Raw genomic sequence first — 21732 nt, forward strand, 5'->3', positions numbered from 1 at the left:
TCAGGTAGTCCTGAGTGTGCGATCACAGTGACACAGCCGCTCAGGTAGTCCTGAGTGTGCGATCACAGTGACACGCCGCTCAGGTAGTCCTGAGTGTGCGATCACGGTGACACAGCCGCTCAGGTACTCCTGAGTGTGCGATCACAGTGACACAGCCGCTCAGGTAGTCCTGAGTGTGCGATCACAGTGACACGCCGCTCAGGTAGTCCTGAGTGTGCGATCACGGTGACACAGCCGCTCAGGTAGTCCTGAGTGTGCGATCACAGTGACACACCGCTCAGGTAGTCCTGAGTGTGCGATCACAGTGACACGCCGCTCAGGTAGTCCTGAGTGTGCGATCACGGTGACACAGCCGCTCAGGTAGTCCTGAGTGTGCGATCACAGTGACACGCCGCTCAGGTAGTCCTGAGTGTGCGATCACGGTGACACACCGCTCAGGTAGTCCTGAGTGTGCGATCACAGTGACACGCCGCTCAGGTAATCCTGAGTGTGCGATCACAGTGACACGCCGCTCAGGTAGTCCTGAGTGTGCGATCACAGTGACACACCGCTCAGGTAGTCCTGAGTGTGCGATCACAGTGACACGCCGCTCAGGTAATCCTGAGTGTGCGAATACAGTGACACGCCGCTCAGGTAATCCTGAGTGTGCGATCACAGTGACACGCCGCTCAGGTAGTCCTGAGTGTGCGATCACAGTGACACACCGCTCAGGTAATCCTGAGTGTGCGATCACAGTGACACGCCGCTCAGGTACTCCTGAGTGTGCGATCACAGTGACACGCCGCTCAGGTAATCCTGAGTGTGCGATCACAGTGACACAGCCGCTCAGGTAGTCCTGAGTGTGCGATCACAGTGACACGCCGCTCAGGTACTCCTGAGTGTGCGATCACAGTGACACGCCGCTCAGGTAATCCTGAGTGTGCGATCACAGTGACACAGCCGCTCAGGTAATCCTGAGTGTGCGATCACAGTGACACAGCCGCTCAGGTAGTCCTGAGTGTGCGATCACAGTGACACACCGCTCAGGTAGTCCTGAGTGTGCGATCACAGTGACACACCGCTCAGGTAGTCCTGAGTGTGCGATCACAGTGACACACCGCTCAGGTAGTCCTGAGTGTGCGATCACAGTGACACGCCGCTCAGGTAGTCCTGAGTGTGTGATCACAGTGACACAGCCGCTCAGGTACTCCTGAGTGTGCGATCACAGTGACACACCGCTCAGGTAGTCCTGAGTGTGCGATCACAGTGACACAGCCGCTCAGGTAGTCCTGAGTGTGCGATCACAGTGACACAGCCGCTCAGGTAGTCCTGAGTGTGCGATCACAGTGACACAGCCGCTCAGGTAATCCTGAGTGTGCGATCACAGTGACACGCCGCTCAGGTAGTCCTGAGTGTGCGATCACGGTGACACAGCCGCTCAGGTACTCCTGAGTGTGCGATCACAGTGACACGCCGCTCAGGTACTCCTGAGTGTGCGATCACAGTGACACAGCCGCTCAGGTAGTCCTGAGTGTGCGATCACAGTGACACAGCCGCTCAGGTACTCCTGAGTGTGCGATCACAGTGACACAGCCGCTCAGGTAGTCCTGAGTGTGCGATCACAGTGACACAGCCGCTCAGGTACTCCTGAGTGTGCGATCACAGTGACACAGCCGCTCAGGTAGTCCTGAGTGTGCGATCACAGTGACACACCGCTCAGGTAGTCCTGAGTGTGCGATCACAGTGACACAGCCGCTCAGGTAGTCCTGAGTGTGTGATCACAGTGACACAGCCGCTCAGGTAGTCCTGAGTGTGCGATCACAGTGACACACCGCTCAGGTAGTCCTGAGTGTGCGATCACAGTGACACAGCCGCTCAGGTAGTCCTGAGTGTGCGATCACAGTGACACACCGCTCAGGTAGTCCTGAGTGTGCGATCACAGTGACACAGCCGCTCAGGTAATCCTGAGTGTGCGATCACAGTGACACCGCCGCTCAGGTAGTCCTGAGTGTGCGATCACAGTGACACAGCCGCTCAGGTAGTCCTGAGTGTGCGATCACAGTGACACAGCCGCTCAGGTAGTCCTGAGTGTGCGATCACGGTGACACACCGCTCAGGTAGTCCTGAGTGTGCGATCACAGTGACACAGCCGCTCAGGTAGTCCTGAGTGTGCGATCACGGTGACACAGCCGCTCAGGTAATCCTGAGTGTGCGATCACAGTGACACAGCCGCTCAGGTAATCCTGAGTGTGCGATCACAGTGACACAGCCGCTCAGGTAATCCTGAGTGTGCGATCACAGTGACACAGCCGCTCAGGTAGTCCTGAGTGTGCGATCACAGTGACACACCGCTCAGGTAGTCCTGAGTGTGCGATCACAGTGACACACCGCTCAGGTACTCCTGAGTGTGCGATCACAGTGACACACCGCTCAGGTAGTCCTGAGTGTGCGATCACAGTGACACACCGCTCAGGTAGTCCTGAGTGTGCGATCACAGTGACACACCGCTCAGGTAGTCCTGAGTGTGCGATCACAGTGACACACCGCTCAGGTAGTCCTGAGTGTGCGATCACAGTGACACACCGCTCAGGTAGTCCTGAGTGTGCGATCACAGTGACACAGCCGCTCAGGTACTCCTGAGTGTGCGATCACAGTGACACAGCCGCTCAGGTAATCCTGAGTGTGCGATCACAGTGACACAGCCGCTCAGGTAGTCCTGAGTGTGCGATCACAGTGACACAGCCGCTCAGGTAGTCCTGAGTGTGCGATCACAGTGACACGCCGCTCAGGTAGTCCTGAGTGTGCGATCACAGTGACACACCGCTCAGGTAGTCCTGAGTGTGCGATCACAGTGACACACCGCTCAGGTAATCCTGAGTGTGCGATCACAGTGACACAGCCGCTCAGGTAGTCCTGAGTGTGCGATCACAGTGACACAGCCGCTCAGGTAGTCCTGAGTGTGTGATCACAGTGACACAGCCGCTCAGGTACTCCTGAGTGTGCGATCTTCTGAGAAGCATTCTACCTCTGTCTTACACCCCCGCGCTTTCACCCATTGGTCCCCCATGTCCTGTTTTAATAGTTTTGGCAAGTTTTTTTGAGATTGAGAGAAAGAAAGGTGTGTCTTGTATGTGGAAGTAGAGGGGAGAAAGGGGCTCTGTTACTGTCCCTGTTTGTGTGTTTAGTGTACAAGGTAGCAGTTTCTTTCTTCTTAGTTTATCTGTGTTTTTAACTATTTATTGTATTTATTTGAAAGGCAGAGTTATAAAGAGAGAAGGAGAGCAGAGAGGTCTTCTATCTGCTAGTTCACTCCCCAGATGGCCACAGCAGCCGGGACTGGGCCAGGCTGAAGCCAGGAATCTAGAGCTTCTTGGGCCTCCCACATGGACGCAGGGGCCCAAGCACTTGGACCATCCTCCACTACTTTTTCAGGTGCATTATCAGGGAGCTGGATTGGAAATGGAGCAGCCAGGTCTCGAACCGTATGCATATGAGATGCCAGCATTGCAGGTGGCTGCTTTACCTGCTACACCACAGTGCCAACCCCAACAACAAAAATCTTACAACTGTTCATCATAAAGGTTGAGGGAGATAGGGGGCCAGCACCGTGGTGCAGCAGGTTAAGCCACCCCACAGCCCCAGCATCCTACATGGGCTCCGGTTCAAGTCCTGGCTGCTCCACTTCCAATCCAGCTCCCTGCTGATAACCTGGGAAAGCAGCAGAAGATGGCCCAAGTGCTTGGGCTCCTGCACCCATATGTGGTAGACCCGGAAGAAGCTCCTGGCTCCTGGCTTCTGCTATTTGGGAAATGAACCAGTGAATAGAAGATATCTCTCTCCCCTTCTCTGTCTCTCTGTAATGTGCATTTCAAATAAATAAATAAGCCTTAAAAAGAAAATAGAACAACTTATTTTACCAAAGACAAAGGAGCTAATCTTCACAGACACTCAAATGACTTAGAACGGTTTGTCAGGAGTCTCAGGCTACGTCACATCAGCCAGGTGTCCGCTCGCTCTTAAATAGTGCGTTCTCAGAGCGCCCTGCATCCCGTCCCTCAGGTCAAGGCTGTTTGCCAGGCACATTCGGGACTTCCCGTGTGTTGGATCCTTGAACCGTTTGCCGCCCCGCACCCTTGCTTCTGCGTGTCTGTCTCTAGCCAGAAGGACTCGGTCGCCTGCTCAGGGCGAATCAGACGGTGCAGTTGGTTGGCTTTCTTTGACCTGCTCTGCCGTGAGGGGCCCTCCTGGCAGCTGCCATCCTCCCGTCCCCCGGCTTCAGCCCCTGTAGGAGTGAATGTCCCAGGGGAGGTGGCCAGGGAGAGGAGGCGGCCCCTCTGTGTGCTCCCGGCCAGCCTCTCCCTGCCGGGCAGCTGACGGATCCAGGAGCTGCACGGCAGGGTGCATGAGACACTGGCTGCTTCTGTGGTCAGACCCCGTGCCGCCCTCCCCTGCACACGTGAGCAGGGGTCCCGTGCAAGCCGTGACTCCTCCCCTGCCGGACGACTGTCCGTCTGCAACGACCATCTTTCATATGACATCATTTCAGACTTAGGGGGAAAACGTTTCTAACAGGGCCCGTATTCTTTTCAGTACAGCACACTTCTAAAACAATAACTTGTATCTCCTGTGAAGTACCGTTATGTGAGAGTATATTTAAAGTTTCACTCCCTTGGGAGAGATTACAGACCAAAGCGTGAACGATTTCTGCTCATTCCTTAAGCTGACTCAGAGCGAGGCGAGGGCTGTCTGGCAGCTGTGTGCACCCTCTGTGGCATTCATGAGCGGCCCCTGGGCTCACCTCTGCCTGCATCTCATCCTCCCCCTGGGCTCACCTCTGTGCTTGCATCTTGTCCTCCCCCTGGGCTCACCTGCGCCTGCATCCTGTCCTCCCCCTGGGCTCACCTCTGCCTGCATCCTGTCCTCCCCCTGGGCTCACCTCTCTGCCTGCATCCTGTCCTCCCCCTGGGCTCACCTCTGCCTGCATCCTGTCCTCCCCTGGGCTCACCTGTGCCTGCATCCTGTCCTCCCCCTGGGCTCACCTGTGCCTGCATCCTGTCCTCCCCCTGGGCTCACCTCTGCCTGCATCCTGTCCTCCCCCTGGGCTCACCTCTGTGCCTGCATCCTGTCCTCCCCCTGGGCCCACCTGTGCCTGCATCCTGTCCTCCCCCTGGGCTCGTCCCTGCCTGCATCCTGTCCTCCCCCTGGGCTCGTCTCTGTGCCTGCATCTCGTCCTCCCCCTGGGCTCACCTGTGCCTGCATCCTGTCCTCCCCCTGGGCTCACCTGTGCCTGCATCCTGTCCTCCCCCTGGGCTCGTCTCTGTGCCTGCATCTTGTCCTCCCCTGGGCTCACCTCTGCCTGCATCCTGTCCTCCCCTGGGCTCGTCTCTCTGCCTGCATCCTGTCCTCCCCCTGGGCTCACCTGTGCCTGCATCCTGTCCTCCCCTGGGCTCACCTCTGCCTGCATCCTGTCCTCCCCCTGGGCTCACCTCTGTGCCTGCATCCTGTCCTCCCCTGGGCTCACCTCTCTGCCTGCATCCTGTCCTCCCCCTGGGCTCACCTGTGCCTGCATCCTGTCCTCCCCTGGGCTCACCTCTGTGCCTGCATCCTGTCCTCCCCTGGGCTCGTCTCTCTGCCTGCATCCTGTCCTCCCCCTGGGCTCACCTGTGCCTGCATCCTGTCCTCCCCTGGGCTCACCTCTGTGCCTGCATCCTGTCCTCCCCTGGGCTCACCTCTCTGCCTGCATCTCGTCCTCCCCCTGGGCTCGTCCCTGCCTGCATCCTGTCCTCCCCTGGGCTCGTCTCTGTGCCTGCATCCTGTCCTCCCCCTGGGCTCGTCCCTGCCTGCATCTTGTCCTCCCTGTTGGGGTATCAGTCCCTGAGGGCCACTGCACATCCCGTTTCTCTCTCCTCTTCTCTCTCACTTTCAGTTTTGTACTGATTATTTGAAAGGCAGAGAGAGAAATGGAGAGAGATCCCGTCTGTCTGGTCACCCCTCAGATGCCTGGAGTTCAGCCAGGGCCAAAGCCATGAGCCTGGAACTCAGTCCAGGTCTCCCACAGGGGTGGCAGGGACCCAGCTGTTCCCCCCTCCCCCAGGACCTGCACTGCTGGATGCTGGATGCTGGAGTCAGGAGCCAGAGCCAACAGGAGCCTTCCAGTACGGAACACAGGCATCTTAACCACCAGACCAAATGCCCACCCCCCACCATTCATCTTTTTTTAGGATGTAGTTATCTGGGGCAGTGCGGTGACACAGTGGTTTGTGAAGCCGCTGCCTGCGATGCCGACCTCTCATACAGAGGCTCATTCGAGTCCGCTGCTCCGCTTCCAGTCCAGCTCCCTGGGAGGGCAGCCGAAGATGCTCAAGTACTCAGGCCCCTGCATGGGAGACCAAAGGCAGAGTTGTAGAGCGAGAGGGAGAGGCAGACAGAGACCTCCCTCCGATGGTCCACCCCCGGAATGGCCACAATGGCCAGTGCTGAGCTGGGCTGAAGCCAGGAGCCAGGAGCTTCTTCTGGGCCTCCCACATGGTGCAGGGCCCGAGTACTTGGGCCATCTTCTGCTGCTTTCCCAGAGCATTAGCAGGGAGCTGGGTCGGAAGCAGAGCAGAGTAGCCGGGACTCGAACCAACACCCACCCGGTGTTAGAGGGGGCGGCTTAACCTGCTACACCACAGCGCCGGCCCTGCAACTGACGTCTTCCTTGGTGTTTGTATACTTTGGGTAGAGATTCAGAATGGGTTTAACATTGTCCTTGTCCCTTCCTAAAAAATCTGACCCCTCAACTCACTCATAGCTTTAAATTTCAGTAAAACGTCCCTCACATGGAATTATCGTGAGTCATCTTTGAACGCACCGCTCGGCAGCGTTGGCGGATTCGCCCTCTGCTGCAGCCCGCACGGCTCGACTAGAGCTTTCTCATCTCCCCAGACAGAAACTTGTACCCATTAACGACCCCATTTCCTTCTCCCCTGACGCTGGTGACCGGTTCTACCTTCTGTCTCTCCCGAGTTGGTTAGGCCAGGCCGCTCGCGTGAGTGGAGTCGCGTGGCCTTGTCCTTTGTCTCTGGCTGGCCGCAGTCAGGATTCCCAGTTCCTCCGTGCTGGAGCGTGTGTCAGACTCCAGTCCCTTACAAGGCTGAATCCTGTCTCGTGTAAGGCCGCGTCGCGTCCCGCCGATCCGTTTATCTGGCTGCGGATGTCAGGGCTGTTTCTGCCTCCTGGCTGTGGTGACTAATGCTAGCGATTCACTCAGCCTGCGTCTGCCTACGTGGGAGCTGGGGGTCCTGTCAATGTCCCCAGGTTAGGACACGCGCAGAGGGGAGCGAAGGGGCCGGTCCGGGAAGCGAGCGCTCGGGGAGACACCCGGGGAGTGGATACAAGCACCTGTCTCCTGGGCGGCTTGTGACTCAGATAGGGACCCTGTGTGAGAGTGGAGCCAGGCCATGAAGCAAGAGCAGCACGTGGCCGGAGATGTCACAGAGATCTGGTGGCCATCGGGGCCTGAGCGTGTGTCTGGAGGGTGCACTCAGCCGGCAGGAGCTGCCACTGGGCAGCCTGAACAACGCTGCTCCCTCCTCCTGGGCGGGCAGGTGCCCCTGCCTGTGGGGGGAGCTGGCCAGGCATTCCAGCTCACTGAGGGCGACGGCCGCGGCCAGCCCAGCGCACCTCCTTGGGTGCCTGTCGCCCCGCTTCCTCTCCTGTCCTGGGAATTCAAAGCCCGACAAGTTGGGGTGCAGGCAGCACCCCTTTAAAATCGCTGGTGTGCGTGGGTGGCTTCCGCCTTTCCCTCCACCAGGGCTGACCAGGGAGGCCGCTGCCCCTGCAGGGAGGCAGGCTGTGCTGTGACAGCTGGCGGGAGGTGACCCTGGGGGCTGCTGAAACCCCCACAGATCGTGCCCATGAGTGGAGGTGCTGTGGAGTGGCTCACCTGGTGGCCGGCGAGGCTGCGAGAGCACCCTGCAGGCCCAAGGACAGCTTGACATTTGTCACAGAGGCTGGGGAAGCCCGAGCCGGAGGAGACCTTGGAGCCGCTCCCACCCTGTCGTTCTTCCATGAGGACTTTAAGGCCCGGCGGGTGACCCACAGACACCAGCCAGCCGGCGGCAGAGGGGACCCGGGGATTGAAAGTATACCGGAAGGCAGAACTGAGACGGTCACAGGGCGTGGGAGGTGGTTGCCAGCCTGTATTCCTGTTCGTGTAGATAAGAACTGTGTGAACGCACGGACAAGAGGCTTAGGGAGCAGCAGGCTTACTTTCGTTAGCCTGTAGAGTTCCTCCGCGTGTGGGTTCCTCGCAGTGTGCCCTGAGCATGTAGCCCCGGACAGCAAGCCCTGGGGCCCAGCAAACATGGGGACACGCAGACATGGGCAGCAGGCAGCTCCTGGGCAGAGAGGCAGGCAGACAGGCACGGGGGAAGCACCAGCCTTGGCCGGCAGCAGGGAGAGGCCTGCGGGGGAGGGAGGGCTGCTTTCACAGGTGCCACAGAGGCGCGGGGTGCGTGTGTGTGTGTGCGTGTGTGCGTGTGTGTGTGTGTGCGTGTGTGTGCGTGCGTGCGTGTGTGTGTGTGCGTGTGTGTGTGCGTGTGTGCGTGTGTGTGTGTGTGCGTGTGTGTGTGTGCAGCTCCCCGGGCCTCTGTGATGCCCGCCCGAGTACCCCTGCGCACTTACTCAGCACGCCTGTGTCGACTCCGTGGAGGGCTCTGGGACGAGCGCTCCCCTGTGGACAGGGCCCTGTGCTGGGCTGGCGCAGACGGAGCCAGGCTGCTGGTCTTTGGAACGCTTCCCATGAAAGAGGCCTGCCTGGGAACTTTTTTTTTTATCTGTCTCTTCCTTTTCTTGTTTTGTTCTGGGAGCAAAAGCTGCTTGCCAAGCCACAGTGACATCAAAGTGTCGGAGCCCCACGGGCCTCAGCCCTGACAGTCGGCGCTCGCCCGCCCGGCGGGGGCGGGGCGGGGGCGCTGCTAACCCGACTCCTTCTGCTGTCTGGCAGCTGGTGTTGCGAATCAACGCCATCTACGAGGCCCGGAGAGGGAAGAAACGCGTGAAGAGGCTGTCCCAGTCCGCAGAGAGCAACTCAGGAAAAGGTAGCGCCCCGGCCGTCCCTGCTCGGAGCACAGCCCTCCCGCGGGTCTGACAGCGCCTGCTTGCGGCTTCCCAGTGGCTCCCATGGAGCAGAGCAAGCAGGACCCTGGGCAGTCCACAGAGCCTGCGCGCAGTGGGGCAGCACGACCCCCTCCCGTGCCTCGCCCCGTCGCCTGACCCCGGCTTAGCAGCCACGCAAGGCGCCCGGATCTCTCACTGTGTTCCTTGATATAGGCACCGTCTTCACCAGAGCCCAGTTAACTTGGAAACAAACAAACACAGTGTGTCCCCTTCCATTCATGTGGACCCAAAATAAAGCACACACCTTCTGGAACTGGAGGTTTTGCATGTGTGGAAAACGCTGCCTGCTGTCTAACTCACTCTGCAATCTCTCCCTTGCTCCTTTGGTCTAGTGACAGACGAGAACAGTGAGTCCGACAGTGACACCGAGGAGAAGCTGAAAGGTGAGGGGGCGGGGAGGGGGGGGTGCACGCAGTGGGCGCCCAGGCGCAGTCCTGCCCAGCTCGCTGAGGGGACAGAGGACCCAGGGTGCCCAGAGCGGCCCAGGCCAGAGCAGCGCCGGTCGGCCAGAGACCCCATGGCCGCCGCTGTCCCCTCGTGTGAGTGCTGTCTCTGCTCTCAGGCCGACAGGATGCAGCTGCCAGTGCAGGGCCGCCGGGGCCTCGCCCCCTGGGCCCTCCTGTTCCCGTCGCTGCACGGTCTCAGGGCCTCCAGTTCCTCTTCCATCCGTGACCTCTGTGACAACAGTGACCCGCGTGCGCCTAAAATTCTCTGATCTAGATCCAGGCTCTAGTGAGTTCTCCACATTTCCCCGACTCGTGGGAGAAGCCAGAGAGAGCCAGCCCAGGGCGGCCGGGTGAGGCGAAGGGCACCTGTCGGCTCCGGGCCCCAGCTGCTGCCTGGCCGCCTCCATGACGCACTGGTGGCGGGCGAGGGGGTGGCTGGGAGCCCCTGGGAGAGCCGGGCCTCTGCCAGTTGAGTCACACGGGATGTTTACTAAGTCCCCAGCCCCAGAGGCTCGACCGTCTGGATTTTGTCACATCACACAAACTGAAAGACAAGGGAAGGACTGAAGGGAGGGTCAGTGTCCCCGACCCAGAGACAGATGGCGACAGGGGCTTCCTGAGCCAGACAGCAGGGCCAGGGCAGGGCAGGGCAGGTCCTCCCCGCCACGGGCTGCTGGCCTGTGGGAGGGGCTTCTCCCGGAAGCTTAGCCAGGGCCCCAAAGAGCCTGCTGCTAACTTGTTCGATGGGCAACCACTTTGGAGATCAGCTGGGAATGACAGAGCCCGTGGCAGCTCTGCACAGCATCGTGGCGGGTGAGTCACGCCGGGCCCCGGGTCTCTCCCTCTCTCTCCCTCTCTGCAGCCCACAGCCGCCGCCTGGTCCACGTGAAGTCCCGGCTGAAGCAGGCCCCTCGGTACCTGGCGCTTGACCGGGAGCTGGTCGAGTACCAGGAGAGGCAGCTCTTCGAGTACTTTGTGGTCGTGGCCCTGCACAGGAAGCAGGCGGGGGCTGCCTATGTGCCCGAGCTCACCCAGCAGTTTCCTCTGAAGGTACAGCGTGGCCGGGCTGGGCCTCGGGGCGTCGGGGAGCGTGCGAGGCTGGGGAACACCTTGGCTGGTCCAGAACCTGGCGAGTGGGCCTGGATGAGGGCGGGTCAGAGGAAGAAGCTGCTGCGGGGGAGCTTGGCAGAGAGGTGCTGCCCAGGGTCCCGCTGCCCTTGTCACAGGCTGGCCACAGCCCCCCCAGCCCGAGTCGCATCACACGGTGTCCGTGATGGGCACCTGCCTGGGCACCGTGGGTCTCCAGGCACCGCTGTTCACGGCCACGTGGGTTTGGTTCTGCTGTAAATTAAATCGGCACCTCCAAAGCCGCGACACCTAATGAAGGCTGACATGACACAGATAAGTGACCCTCAGACCTTGACGTCAGTGTGAAAGAGGTTCCCCACATTCTAATTCAGTTCATCTAGAATTTACTGAGAACATGTGACAGGCCATTGTCTGCTCGGCCCCAGAGGATCACAAAGATGGACCAAATGTGTTTCCTGTCCCCCACCCCCGTCGTGGTCACAGACTCCCTCACAGGAGGGCACAGACCCAGCATACCAGAAACGGGGACAGCCTGCAAGCACTCAACAGGCAGAATATGACAATGTCCGATGTCTGTACAAACCCAGTGCCTCCGAGGTGGGGGGAGCTCCTGTCCTGCACCAGCACCGCCCAGGGCCTGGGGCCTGGTGTGCCCCCTGCCTCCTCTCCTGTCCCCTTCAGCCCCGCCCTCAGCGTGGAGAGTGAGAAGGTAGAAGGAAGGAGAGCAGAGGCCCTGGCTGCAGGCCTCTAGGGCATGCTCCCAGAAGCCCCCTGCCGTGAATGTGCCCAGAATCCAGCTGGGGCTGCTGGTTGTGTGCCCAGGTGCGCTCAGGGCACGGAGGACTGTGCCGCCCCAGTCCCTGCCCTTGGGGACCTGCACAGCAGTGTCCCCATGTCAGTGCCCGTCGAGGATCCAGGGACAGAGGCACTGACCACGAAGTGGTAACTAACGGGTCCCAGAGCTGCTGGAGCTCCCAGACTCCTGGGTAGCACGTGAAAGCCAGTTCGGTGACAAGCTGACAGTCCCACCACACAAATATGAGCATTGATTCTGTTTCTTTCCCACTCTTTTCTCAAAGTATTACTTTCTTAGAAAACGGTTTTTGAATCGTACTTCACGTTCTGTTTTATAAACTTATCATCGTTAAGGGCATTTGGGAAGTGAACCAGCAGATGGGAGTTGTCTTTTTTGTTTTGTTTTGTTTTAAGTTTTCAGCTTGTTGTTCAGTGAGAGAAATGCATAAGAGAGTGAGGAGCCTATCTAAAAGAGTGCGAGATCTGGATTCATGCCGAGCACCAGGAGTCACCACGTGGAGGAGCCTGCAGACCAGAAAGCTCGGGCAGGGCCCGAAGGCGCAGGGGCAGCAGGCGGGTCCAGGGAAGAAGGGAGAAAGGGCCAGGCCAGTGTCTGTAGGTCTCCCTCTCTGTGTCTCTGTCTCCAAATAAATTAAAAATTAAAATCCCAAAACATCTTTATTTATTTATTTATTTGACAGATGAGTTAGACAGTGAGAGAGAGAGACAGAGAGAAAGGTCTTCCTTCCATTGGTTCACCCCCCAAATGGCTGCTACAGCCGGAACTACACTGATCTGAAGCCAGGAGCCAAGTGCTTCCTCTTGGTCTCCCATGCGGGTGCAGGGCCCAAGCACTTGGGCCATCCTCCACTGCCCTCCCGGGCCACAGCAGAGAGCTGGACTGGAAGAGGAGCGACCGGGACTAGAACCCGGCGCCCATATGGGATGCCAGCGCCGCAGCTGAAGGATTAGCCAAGTGAGCCACGGCGCCAGCCCCTCATTTTTCAAATTACATAATGCTCCCTCACATGGGTATGCCCTAACCTGTTTAACCCATCTCCTCTGTTAGAACTGCATCTTGCCACCAGTGTTTCTCCATCTCTATGTATATGTATATATCTTATACATATACATGTATCTGTATGTGTGTACAGGTATTGTGTATTTTATAAATATATACACATATGTGTGTACATGTGTATATATCATACTTGTGTACACACATGTGTGTTTATAGATGCTTGCATGTGTATGTGCATGCATTATACATACACGTGTATGTGAAAATATTTCACGTGCACATGCATGTATATAGTTGTGTGTTTTGCATATATACCTGTGTGTTCTCTACATGTATACACACATGTGTATGAGTGTGTTTGTGCATATGCACGTGTGCGTGCGTGTGTTTCTGTATGCGTGTGTGTGTGTGTGTACACACTTGGTACGCCTGTGCATTTATCTTTTTATGCAGTAGTTGTCCTCACGCATCGCTGTGGTGAGCTGGGCTGTGTGACCTGCGGTGGCTCTCACCCGTGGTGACGGGGCCTCGTTTCAAAGTGCTGGCGCTCGAGTCCCTGCAAGATGTGCCTCTCAGGGTGGCTTCCCCATGGGGAGTGTCGCTGCTTCCTTCCGTCTGCTTTTCACGCTGGGGATTTTTTAAAGATTTACTTACTTATTTGAAAGAATGATCAACATAGAAGGGGAGAGAGGGAAAGAGAGAGGGGTCTTCCATCAGCTGGCGCACCCCCCAAATGACCGCAGCAGCCAGGTCTGAGCCAGGAACTCCGTGTGGCTCTCTCACACCTGCCCTGCCCCTCAGGGTGCGTGTGAGCAGGAAGCTGGTGTGGAGGACGGACCCAGGACTTGAACCAGGTGTTCCAGTCTGAGATGGCAGCATCCCACGTGGCAGCTTAACAGCCGCGCCAAATGCCTGCCATTGAGAGGCTGTTCTTTTTAAAAGATTTTTATTTATTTGAAAGAGTTCAGAGAAGGTAGAGACAGAGAGAGAGAGAGAGGTCTTCCATCCACTGATTGACTCCCCAGGTGGCCGCAATGGCCAGAGCTGTGCCGGAGCCCAGAGCTGCTTCCAGGTCTCCCATGCAGGTGCAGGGGCCCAAGCACTTAGGTCATCTTCTGCTGCTTTCCCAGACCATCAGCAGGAAGCTGGATTGGAAGTGGAGCAGCTGGGACTTGAACGCCACCCGTGTGGGAAGCCGGTGCTGCAGGCTGGGGCTTTACCCCACTGTGCCACAGCGCTGGCCCCTTGGCTGCTTTAAAGCACAGACTATGCACTGGGGGGTTAGCTGCCCTGACTTGCTGTTACCCCACCCCCCATCCAGCTTCATGCTCATGTAGCGGGGAGGCAGTGGATGATGGCTCAAGTGCTGGGGTCCCTGCCACCCCTGTGGGAGACCAGAGTGGAGCTCCTGGCTCCTGACTCCACCTGGCCCAGCTCTGGCTGCTGTCATTTGGGGAGTGAACCAGGAGATGGAAGATCAGTATCTCTCTCTCTATCTCCCTTCTCTCCCCCATCTTTAAATAAACTATGGGCTGTGGGCCCCTGCACCCATGTGGGAGACCTGGAAGAAGCTCCTGGCTCTGGCCTCAGATTGACTGAGCTCTGGCTGTTGCAGCCATTTGGGGGTGAACCAGCAGATGGAAGACCTCTCTCTTTCCCTTTGTAACTCTATCTCTCAAATAAATAAAATCTTTAAATAAATTAATTAACTATAGATTACTGGCCACTATTGGAAACAAGATAAAAAATTGATGGAAATTATTACAAAGAGAAATTAGGTTAGAGATGGAAATTTCCAACCTTAGAAATACCTGATTTTTCAAATTAATGATGGTAATTTTAGCCAATTTGTCTTTAAGTATTTTTAAAGGAAATGTAACAAGTATAAACCTGTCAACAAAAGCAAAGCCTCCAATTCTCAAATATAATAATTAAATAAATAATGCAAATGTTATTAGCTAAATAATTATAAATCATTCCTCTTTTGTTCCTGGGTGGTTTTTGAAAGCATGATTCCTTTTCCTAAACAAAGTGGGCATGCTCATGGCTTTAATCTCTGAATCATGTTTTGTTGGGACCAGCATTGTGGCACGCAGGGTAAACTGCAGCTTGCAAGGCCAGCACGCCGTACCAGCGCTGGCTCAAGTCCCGCTGCTCTGCCTGTGGTCAGAGCTGCCCCGAGGGAGCGGGCCCAGCACACCGGGCTGCCAGCCTCGCACGGGAAGGGCTCGGGGTGGGGATGGGGAGCAGTCCCAGATGCGAAAGGTGGGCCACGTGCCCCTCGCCATCCCCTGCCTCCCTCTCCCAGGCCGGGTTTCACTCTGAACCTCTGTCACTCTTCCCTGTGCAGCTGGAGAGGTCGTTCAAGTTCATGAGAGAGGCGGAGGACCAGCTGAAGGCCATCCCCCAGTTCTGCTTCCCCGACGCCAAGGACTGGGCTCCTGTGCAGCAGTTCACCAGGTGCGCGCTCACGCTCCCCTCTCTCTGGGCTGGGGGTGCAGGTTTAGGCAGGCCCTCCCATGTGCCTGGGAAAGCAGTGGAAGTTGGCCCAAGTGGTCCCTGCCCCTACGTGGGAGACCAGGAGGAAGCTCCTGGCTCATGACTTCAGCCTGGCCAGCCCCGGCCACTGCGGCCATGTGGAGAGTGAACCAGCGGTGGAAGAAGAATCTCTCCTCTCTGTAACTCTGACTTTCCTATAAATAAATTAATCCTTAAAAAAGGATCAGAGGCCAACCCCAGGAGTCCATTCTGCCCTTGAGCCATGCTGTGGGACCTGGCCGAGACTGGCCAGCCCGCCCTCCCAGCATGGGGCCTGTCTGTCTGGTGAGCTGAGAAGGTGACTGTCACCTGAGGCAGCTGGGGAAGTGCTGCCGGTCTCCGTCCTTATCCAAGGCCCGCACACGCTCCCTGGGTGGCCTGGGCACCCGTCCCTGGGGGTGCGGCTGGTGCAGCTCTGTGCTGTCGGCCACCTTGCTAGGTCCCAGCTGTTGCTGCTGCCTCAGCATTTGACCCGACGCAGTAGGCCACAAGTCCTAGGGGTTTGAGGGCCGGCGGTCACTAAGCCTCCTGCAAGAGCCAGAGCTGCACCAGGGGCTGTCCCCAGAGGGGTCCAGGCGCTCTGAGGCTCTCGCTGAGCCTCGTCCCAGATCAGCACAGCCGCCTCACCCTGCAGCTCCCCAAGGCAGCTCCGCGGCCACAGACAGGGGTGGCCACTGGGCTGTGTGCCATGGACTGGCCCAGGCAATGGCATCGGAGAGGGCTCGGGGCAGAAAAGGCCCCCCCCAACCCATTCCCCTCTGGACATTAAGCCGTGTTAGATCCCTGCTCCCTGCCCGTCACCCCGAAGCCATCTGCAGGCACCGGCGTCTCAGCGCAGAGGGACGGGCTGTCCGCGTGGCCGCCTGCTGCACCCTGACGCAGGTCTGTTTCCACACACAGTGAAACGTTCTCCTTTGTCTTAACCGGAGAGGATGGGAGCAGAAGGTTCGGGTACTGCCGCAGGCTGCTGGTGAGTGCGCTCCGCCCGCCGGTCCCAGCCACGCCCAGCTGCTGGCTCCCGGCGGCTCCCCCTCACCAGGGTACACGGGGTACGCGCGAGGGAGCAGATGTGGCAGGTGACCCTGGCTGGTGAAAACCACGGAGAAAGATTGGGGTGCCCACGAGAGCCTCCCGGGCAGGTGAGAATCACTCTTCCACCTCTCTCCTTAGCCCAGATGGACCCTGGTCGCTTAGAGGGAGCCTTGAGAGCAGGTGCCGACGAGAGGGGACTGGAGCGGTCACCTGTACAAGTCAGCACTCCAGTGAGGAGCTCGTGCCCAGACATCTCAGAACGAGCTTTCTGAGGCCCGTTCCTTCCTCAGGAACCGCTGAGCTCAAGCCAGCCCTGGGCCCGTGCCTTAGAAAAATCTTCATGACTGTTTGCACTGCAGGTGTATTTCGGTCTTTGAAATAGGCTGGGGTTGGGGGGGACAGGCTTAAAAACTTTCGAGTCCACTTTACCATGCGGCACATAGTAAGTGTTCAATAAAAAGTTCTTAATTAGCGAATAAACAGTGTATTTACTGAATGACTGAAGAAGTTAAGCAGGATAATTTCATTGATCAAATTAAAGTATTAAAATTGATTTTCCTTTCAGTTTGAAAATTAGAGGCCGGCGCCGCGGCTCACTAGGCTAATCCTCCGCCTAGCGGCGCCGGCACACCGGGTTCTATTCCCTGTCGGGGCGCCAGATTCTGTCCCGGTTACCCCTCTTCCAGGCCAGCTCTCTGCTGTGGCCCGGGAGTGCAGTGGAAGATGGCCCAAGTGCTTGAGCCCTGCACCCCATGGGAGACCAGGATAAGTACCTGGCTCCTGCCATCGGATCAGCGCGGTGCACCGGCCGCAGCAGCCATTGGAGGGTAAACCAACGGCAAAGGAAGACCTTTCTCTCTCTCTGTCTCTCTCTCTCACTGTCCACTCTGCCTGTCAAAAAAATAAATAAATAAATAAAAAAGAAAATCAGAAAAAATTTTTAGAAAAAAAGGTGAGCTTAGGAGGCCAGTGCTGAGGTGTATGTGGTAGGTTAAGCCTCCGCCTGCAGCAGCAGCATCCCACACGGATACTGATTCAAGTCCCAGCTGCTCCACCTCTGATCCAGCTCCCTGCTGGTGCACTTGGGAGAGCAGCAGAGGGTGGCTCAAGTGCTTGGGCCCCTGCACCCACGTGGGAGACCCAGAGGAAGCTCCTGGCTCCTGGCCTTGGATTGGCCTGGCTGTAGCCATTGCTGCCATTTGGGGAGTGAACCAGCAGATGGAAGACCTTTCTCTCTGTCTCTCCCTGTCTCTGTAACTCTGTCTCTTAAATAAATAAATAAACCTTTAAAAAAAAGAAAAAAGGTTAGCTTGGAAGCTCTTCAGAAGCGGCTTCTCCAGAATTTTCGCTGTGATGAGCACGTGTAGCCCGAGTGAGTGCTCGAGAGAGCTGCGGTGATTCGAGTAAGCAGGCCGGGCTCCTTCCCTGACTGAGCACGTGTAGCCCGAGTGAGTGCTCGGGAGAGCTGCGGTGATTCGAGGAAGCAGGCCGGGCTCCTTCCCTGACTGAGCACGTGTAGCCCGAGTGAGTGCTCGGGAGAGCTGCGGTGATTCGAGTAAGCAAGCCGGGCTCCTTCCCTGACGGCGTTGACCCACTATGTGCACGGCGATCTTTATTTGAGCCCTTCAGAGGTACTAAAAGCTCATGACCGGAAGCGCTTTCCCGCTGCGGGGTGGGAGGTGACAGTTGCTTTCTTCCTGGACTTTCGAAAGCCACTCTGGCGTCCTGAAACTTGTGGCCACAGTAGCTGCAAAAATACTGGGGTCAACAATGAGCCCAAGCCCAAAAGCCTTCTTGATGCGTACTTTACCACGGTAATGGTGTCGGCACCGCACCGCAGGGTGCTGTGGCATGGTGTGTGGGCAACCAGCAGCGTCGCCTGTCGCCGTGGAGCTCGTGGATGCTGAGTGCTGGAGCCCGGCACAGAGGCGCACCTCGCGCGGGATTTCAGCGGCGTGGCTCGCAGGTCCATCTGGGGCAGGGTCACGGGGACCCCGAAGAGGTCTCAGGCTAGCGGGGCCCTGGGCTCCTGGTGCTGGTGTGTTTCTTCTTCCAGGGGCCGCTTTGTGAAAAAGTGATTTGTGCGCTCTCCTATCTGTGCGTTTTCTTAAAAGATCCGGGAGAACTGTAAAATAGAGGCCTCTCCCACTTGATAGCAGAAAACATGTGGCTTCCGTTCTTCCCTGAGATGTCCACACTCCTGATTCCTGTGTTTTTCCTCCCAAAGCCTGGAGGCAAAGGGAAGCGTCTGCCCGAGGTCTACTGCATCGTGAGCCGCCTGGGGTGCTTCAGCCTCTTCTCTAAGGTGAGGGGGGAGGGCAGGGGAGGGCAGGGGAGGCGGGGGGGGGGGGAGGCGGGGTGCAGGAGACCCAGGCGACACCCCCCCAGTACTTCCTGTTTTCCTAACCATTTCTTCTGCTCTTCTCTGTTCTGATTGGCTCAGGAAATAAGGGTTGGGGGAGGACCAGGCCCAGGGAGTTGGGGAGGGGAGGAGGCAACTTAGTTGGCAATGGTGTGGGGGGGAGGGGGGAGTTGTAAAGGGTCCTCTGAGAATATTCCAGGTGTTTCACTCTCCATCTTCAACGCATTGTCTTCTGTCATACTAGCCTTTGGTGGGGTGGGGGTGGGGGAGAGTCGGGGCTCCAGGAGGCAGGGGGAGGGGAGGAGAGGGGAGGGGTGAACCAGGGTACTTCAAGCATTTCATGGGAAAATTAAATTAAAAGGTAAGTTTAGGGCTGCATGCATGGCCGGGTGGTTCAGACACCACCTGGGATGCCTTAGGTAGGAGTATTTTAAGATATTTTTATTGCAAAAAAATCTTAAATCCATGCACTTTTCATGATCTGTATTTTCTATGACCTTTGAAAAAATTAATTTTACGTACTTGAGAGTCAGCGAGAGAGAGCTCCCATCCACCAGTTTCCTTACCACAATGCCCAGAGCAGCTGGAGCTGGGAACCGGGAACTCAGGTGTCTCCACCGTGCCCACCCCTGCTCTGGGAGACAGGGAGCAGCTGCTGGGGCCCTCCCCCACACCCACCCCTGCTCTGGGAGATGGGATAGCAGGTGCTGGGGCCCTCACCAGTGCCCACCCCTGCACTGGGAGACGGGACAGCAGCTGCTGGGGCCCTCACCCACACCCACCCCTGCTCTGGGAGACAGGAGAGCAGGTGCTGGCGCCCTCACCCACACCCACCCCTGCTCTGGGAGACGGAATAGCAGGTGCTGGGGCCCTGGCCCTCACCCACACCCACCCCTGCACTGGGAGACGGGACAGCAGCTGCTGGAGCCCTCACCATGCCCACCCCTGCATTGGGAGAGGGGACAGCAGCTGCTGGAGCCCTCACCATGCCCATCCCTGCTCTGGGAGACAGGAGAGCAGGTGCTGGGGCCCTCACCCACACCCACCCCTGCTCTGGGAGACAGGAGAGCAGGTGCTGGGGCCCTCAGCGTTGCCTGCTGGGTCTGCACTCGCGGGAGGCTGGAGGCAGGGAGTGAGCTGGGGTAGAACCCAGGCCCTGCAGTGTGGGATGCAGGCGTCCTCAGAGGCCAGACGTCCCCTCCATGAACTTCCTGAAGACCCCTGGCTCTGTGTATTTGTGTTACCTGTACGTAAGAATCATTATGTATTGGTACTCTACATTTATTGAAATATTAATGTAATTTCTTATTCTTTTCCTGAAAATGAGCCATTATATCAAGACATGAGAATTGTGTTGAATTGGCCCATCTGTTACCGAAACCTGGGGTGGGAAAACTCCTTCCAGCAAACAGGCACAGAGACAGTGGAGGATCAGCAGTTTATTACGCCTGCGGGCTCAGCTGGAATCATTTCCCGAGACTGAGCGGCAATGCCAGGTTTCTTACAATGTTTGTAGGTTCATGGGCACCACACCGTAGCTGGTACAGCATCGGTGGGCGTAAACTGCAGCCTGCGTGACCCAGGACCACACTTCCAGTGGTCGGTGGGCCTGGTGTGTTTGTAGAAGAGATACCAGCGGCAGATTTATTAGGACAGATGTGTGACTGGGGAAGAGGGGTACACTCTTCTTTCTTTGTCTCTGTTTGTGGCCATATTTTATCTACACATCCTGATTGGGGGTTAGGGGACATAGAGAATTCCTACCCTGTGTGATGCCAGTCGCAACAGAGGGCCTCCTCCCACATGCATGTCCTGTGTCAGTCCAACATGAGCCCCTAGTCCATAGACTTACTTTATTTTTTTAATATTTATTTAAAAAATTATTTATTCGAAAGAACTACACAGAGAAGGGGAGGCAGAGAGAGAGAGAGGTCTCCCATCTGCTGGTTCACTCCTCAGTTGGCTGCAACAGCTGGAGCTGCGCTGATCCGAAGCCAGGAGCCAGGAGCTTCTTCTGGGTCTCCCTTGTGGGTGCAGGAGCCCAAGGACTTGGGCCATCTTCCGCTGCTTTCCCAGGCCATAGCAGAGAGCTGGATCAGAAGTGGAGCAGCCGGGTCTCGAACCAGCACCCATATGGGATGCCGGCACTGCAGGTGGTGGCTTTCCCCGCTATGCCACAGCGCCAGCCCCCATGCATTCACTTTAAATCCTTCTTGGCTATCTGTTTCCGTCTGGGCTTTCTGTTGGAGAATGAAAATCCCTGTGTATGCTGTCCACGGCTGTTCAGCATCACTTCCCAAGAACATCCCTCAGCCTGCCCTCCCCTGACCTCAGAGCCGGCCTCAGCCTCCGTTGTCCTGACCTTGGTCCTTCCTGCCGGTCTGTTGGAAGAACTCATGCAGTCAGTGTCACCTGAGACGGGGTCTCACCCCCACTGCGCCTGGGGTGCAGATCGGTTCACGTTCAGGCTGTAGCATGGTTTACGTTACTGCTCGGGCCAGTCTTCCTCATGGGTTTGCTCAAACGTGAAGTCGGGGGCAGGGCGAGAGTGCTTCTGAGAGTGAGAAGTGAGACGGCGCCTGGGAAGGAGTCCGGCTCCCAGGGGAGGCTTCGGAGTTTACGGAAACTTCATTCCGAGGCCCCAGGGACCTGCTCACGTACCTGGGTGACGGCGAGTCCGGCGCTCTCATGTCTGTTTCTGATCAGGGATGTTGCAGGCGTGTGCTAGGGTGGCAGCAGCATCTCGGGCTATTGATACCAGCCCTGGAGCTGTTTCGGGTGTGGCACGAGTATGGCCGAGATGGCACGTTGTCCTTCAGAGGCACAGAGCAGCTCTGTGAGTCCCTGGAGGGAGGGCAGCAGGGTAGCTGCTGCTCCGGCCGTGCTGCGTGGCCACTGTCTGTCCTCCCAGATGTGCAGGCCAGCTGCGGCTGCTCCGCCGGGCTCCCCGGGGGTCGCGAGCAGGCTGGGCTTGGCTGGCTGGCTGGTCTCTGCGCTAGGCTGCAGGTCTGGGCTGGGCTCTGGTGCCCGTGTCTGTCTGCCTCAGTGAGCTGGAGCGCGCTTGCTCACCTCCTGCTGCCGGCGGAGGCACGAGGGAGTTAGAGCAGGAAAGGCAGGCCGCCGCGACCGGGACCTGGAGCTGGCGAGCCGGCACCTGTGCCTCCCACCAGCCCGGCGCTCCGCGATCTGTTCTGCGGTACTGCTTCCCCGACTGTCATTTTTAGACATGTTTCCCTAATTCTTGCCCCAAGAGTCTTAATTTTGTGTCACATTATTTGCCCGTGCTAAAGAGTACGTAACAGAACGTG

At 57.6% G+C, this 21732-nt stretch overlaps 1 protein-coding gene across 5 annotated transcripts in view; it reads left to right on the forward strand.

Moving 5' to 3' along the window:
- The window catches only part of DENND2A (DENN domain containing 2A), a 111061-nt gene that overhangs the window by 67755 nt on the left and 21574 nt on the right, over positions 1–21732 (forward strand). For all 5 annotated transcript variants that reach the window (XM_070071407.2, XM_070071406.2, XM_070071408.2 and 2 more), the window contains 6 exons: positions 8969–9062; positions 9474–9524; positions 10450–10637; positions 14843–14952; positions 15931–16000; positions 18290–18367. In XM_070071407.2, coding sequence (XP_069927508.2) covers positions 8969–9062; positions 9474–9524; positions 10450–10637; positions 14843–14952; positions 15931–16000; positions 18290–18367 — 591 coding nt within the window. The remainder of the gene's footprint in view (positions 1–8968; positions 9063–9473; positions 9525–10449; positions 10638–14842; positions 14953–15930; positions 16001–18289; positions 18368–21732) is intronic.

Source organism: Oryctolagus cuniculus, chromosome 3 (assembly GCF_051225735.1).
Source record: "Oryctolagus cuniculus isolate XC-2025 breed Fujian yellow rabbit chromosome 3, ASM5122573v1, whole genome shotgun sequence".
NCBI classification, from domain to species: Eukaryota; Metazoa; Chordata; class Mammalia; order Lagomorpha; family Leporidae; genus Oryctolagus; species Oryctolagus cuniculus.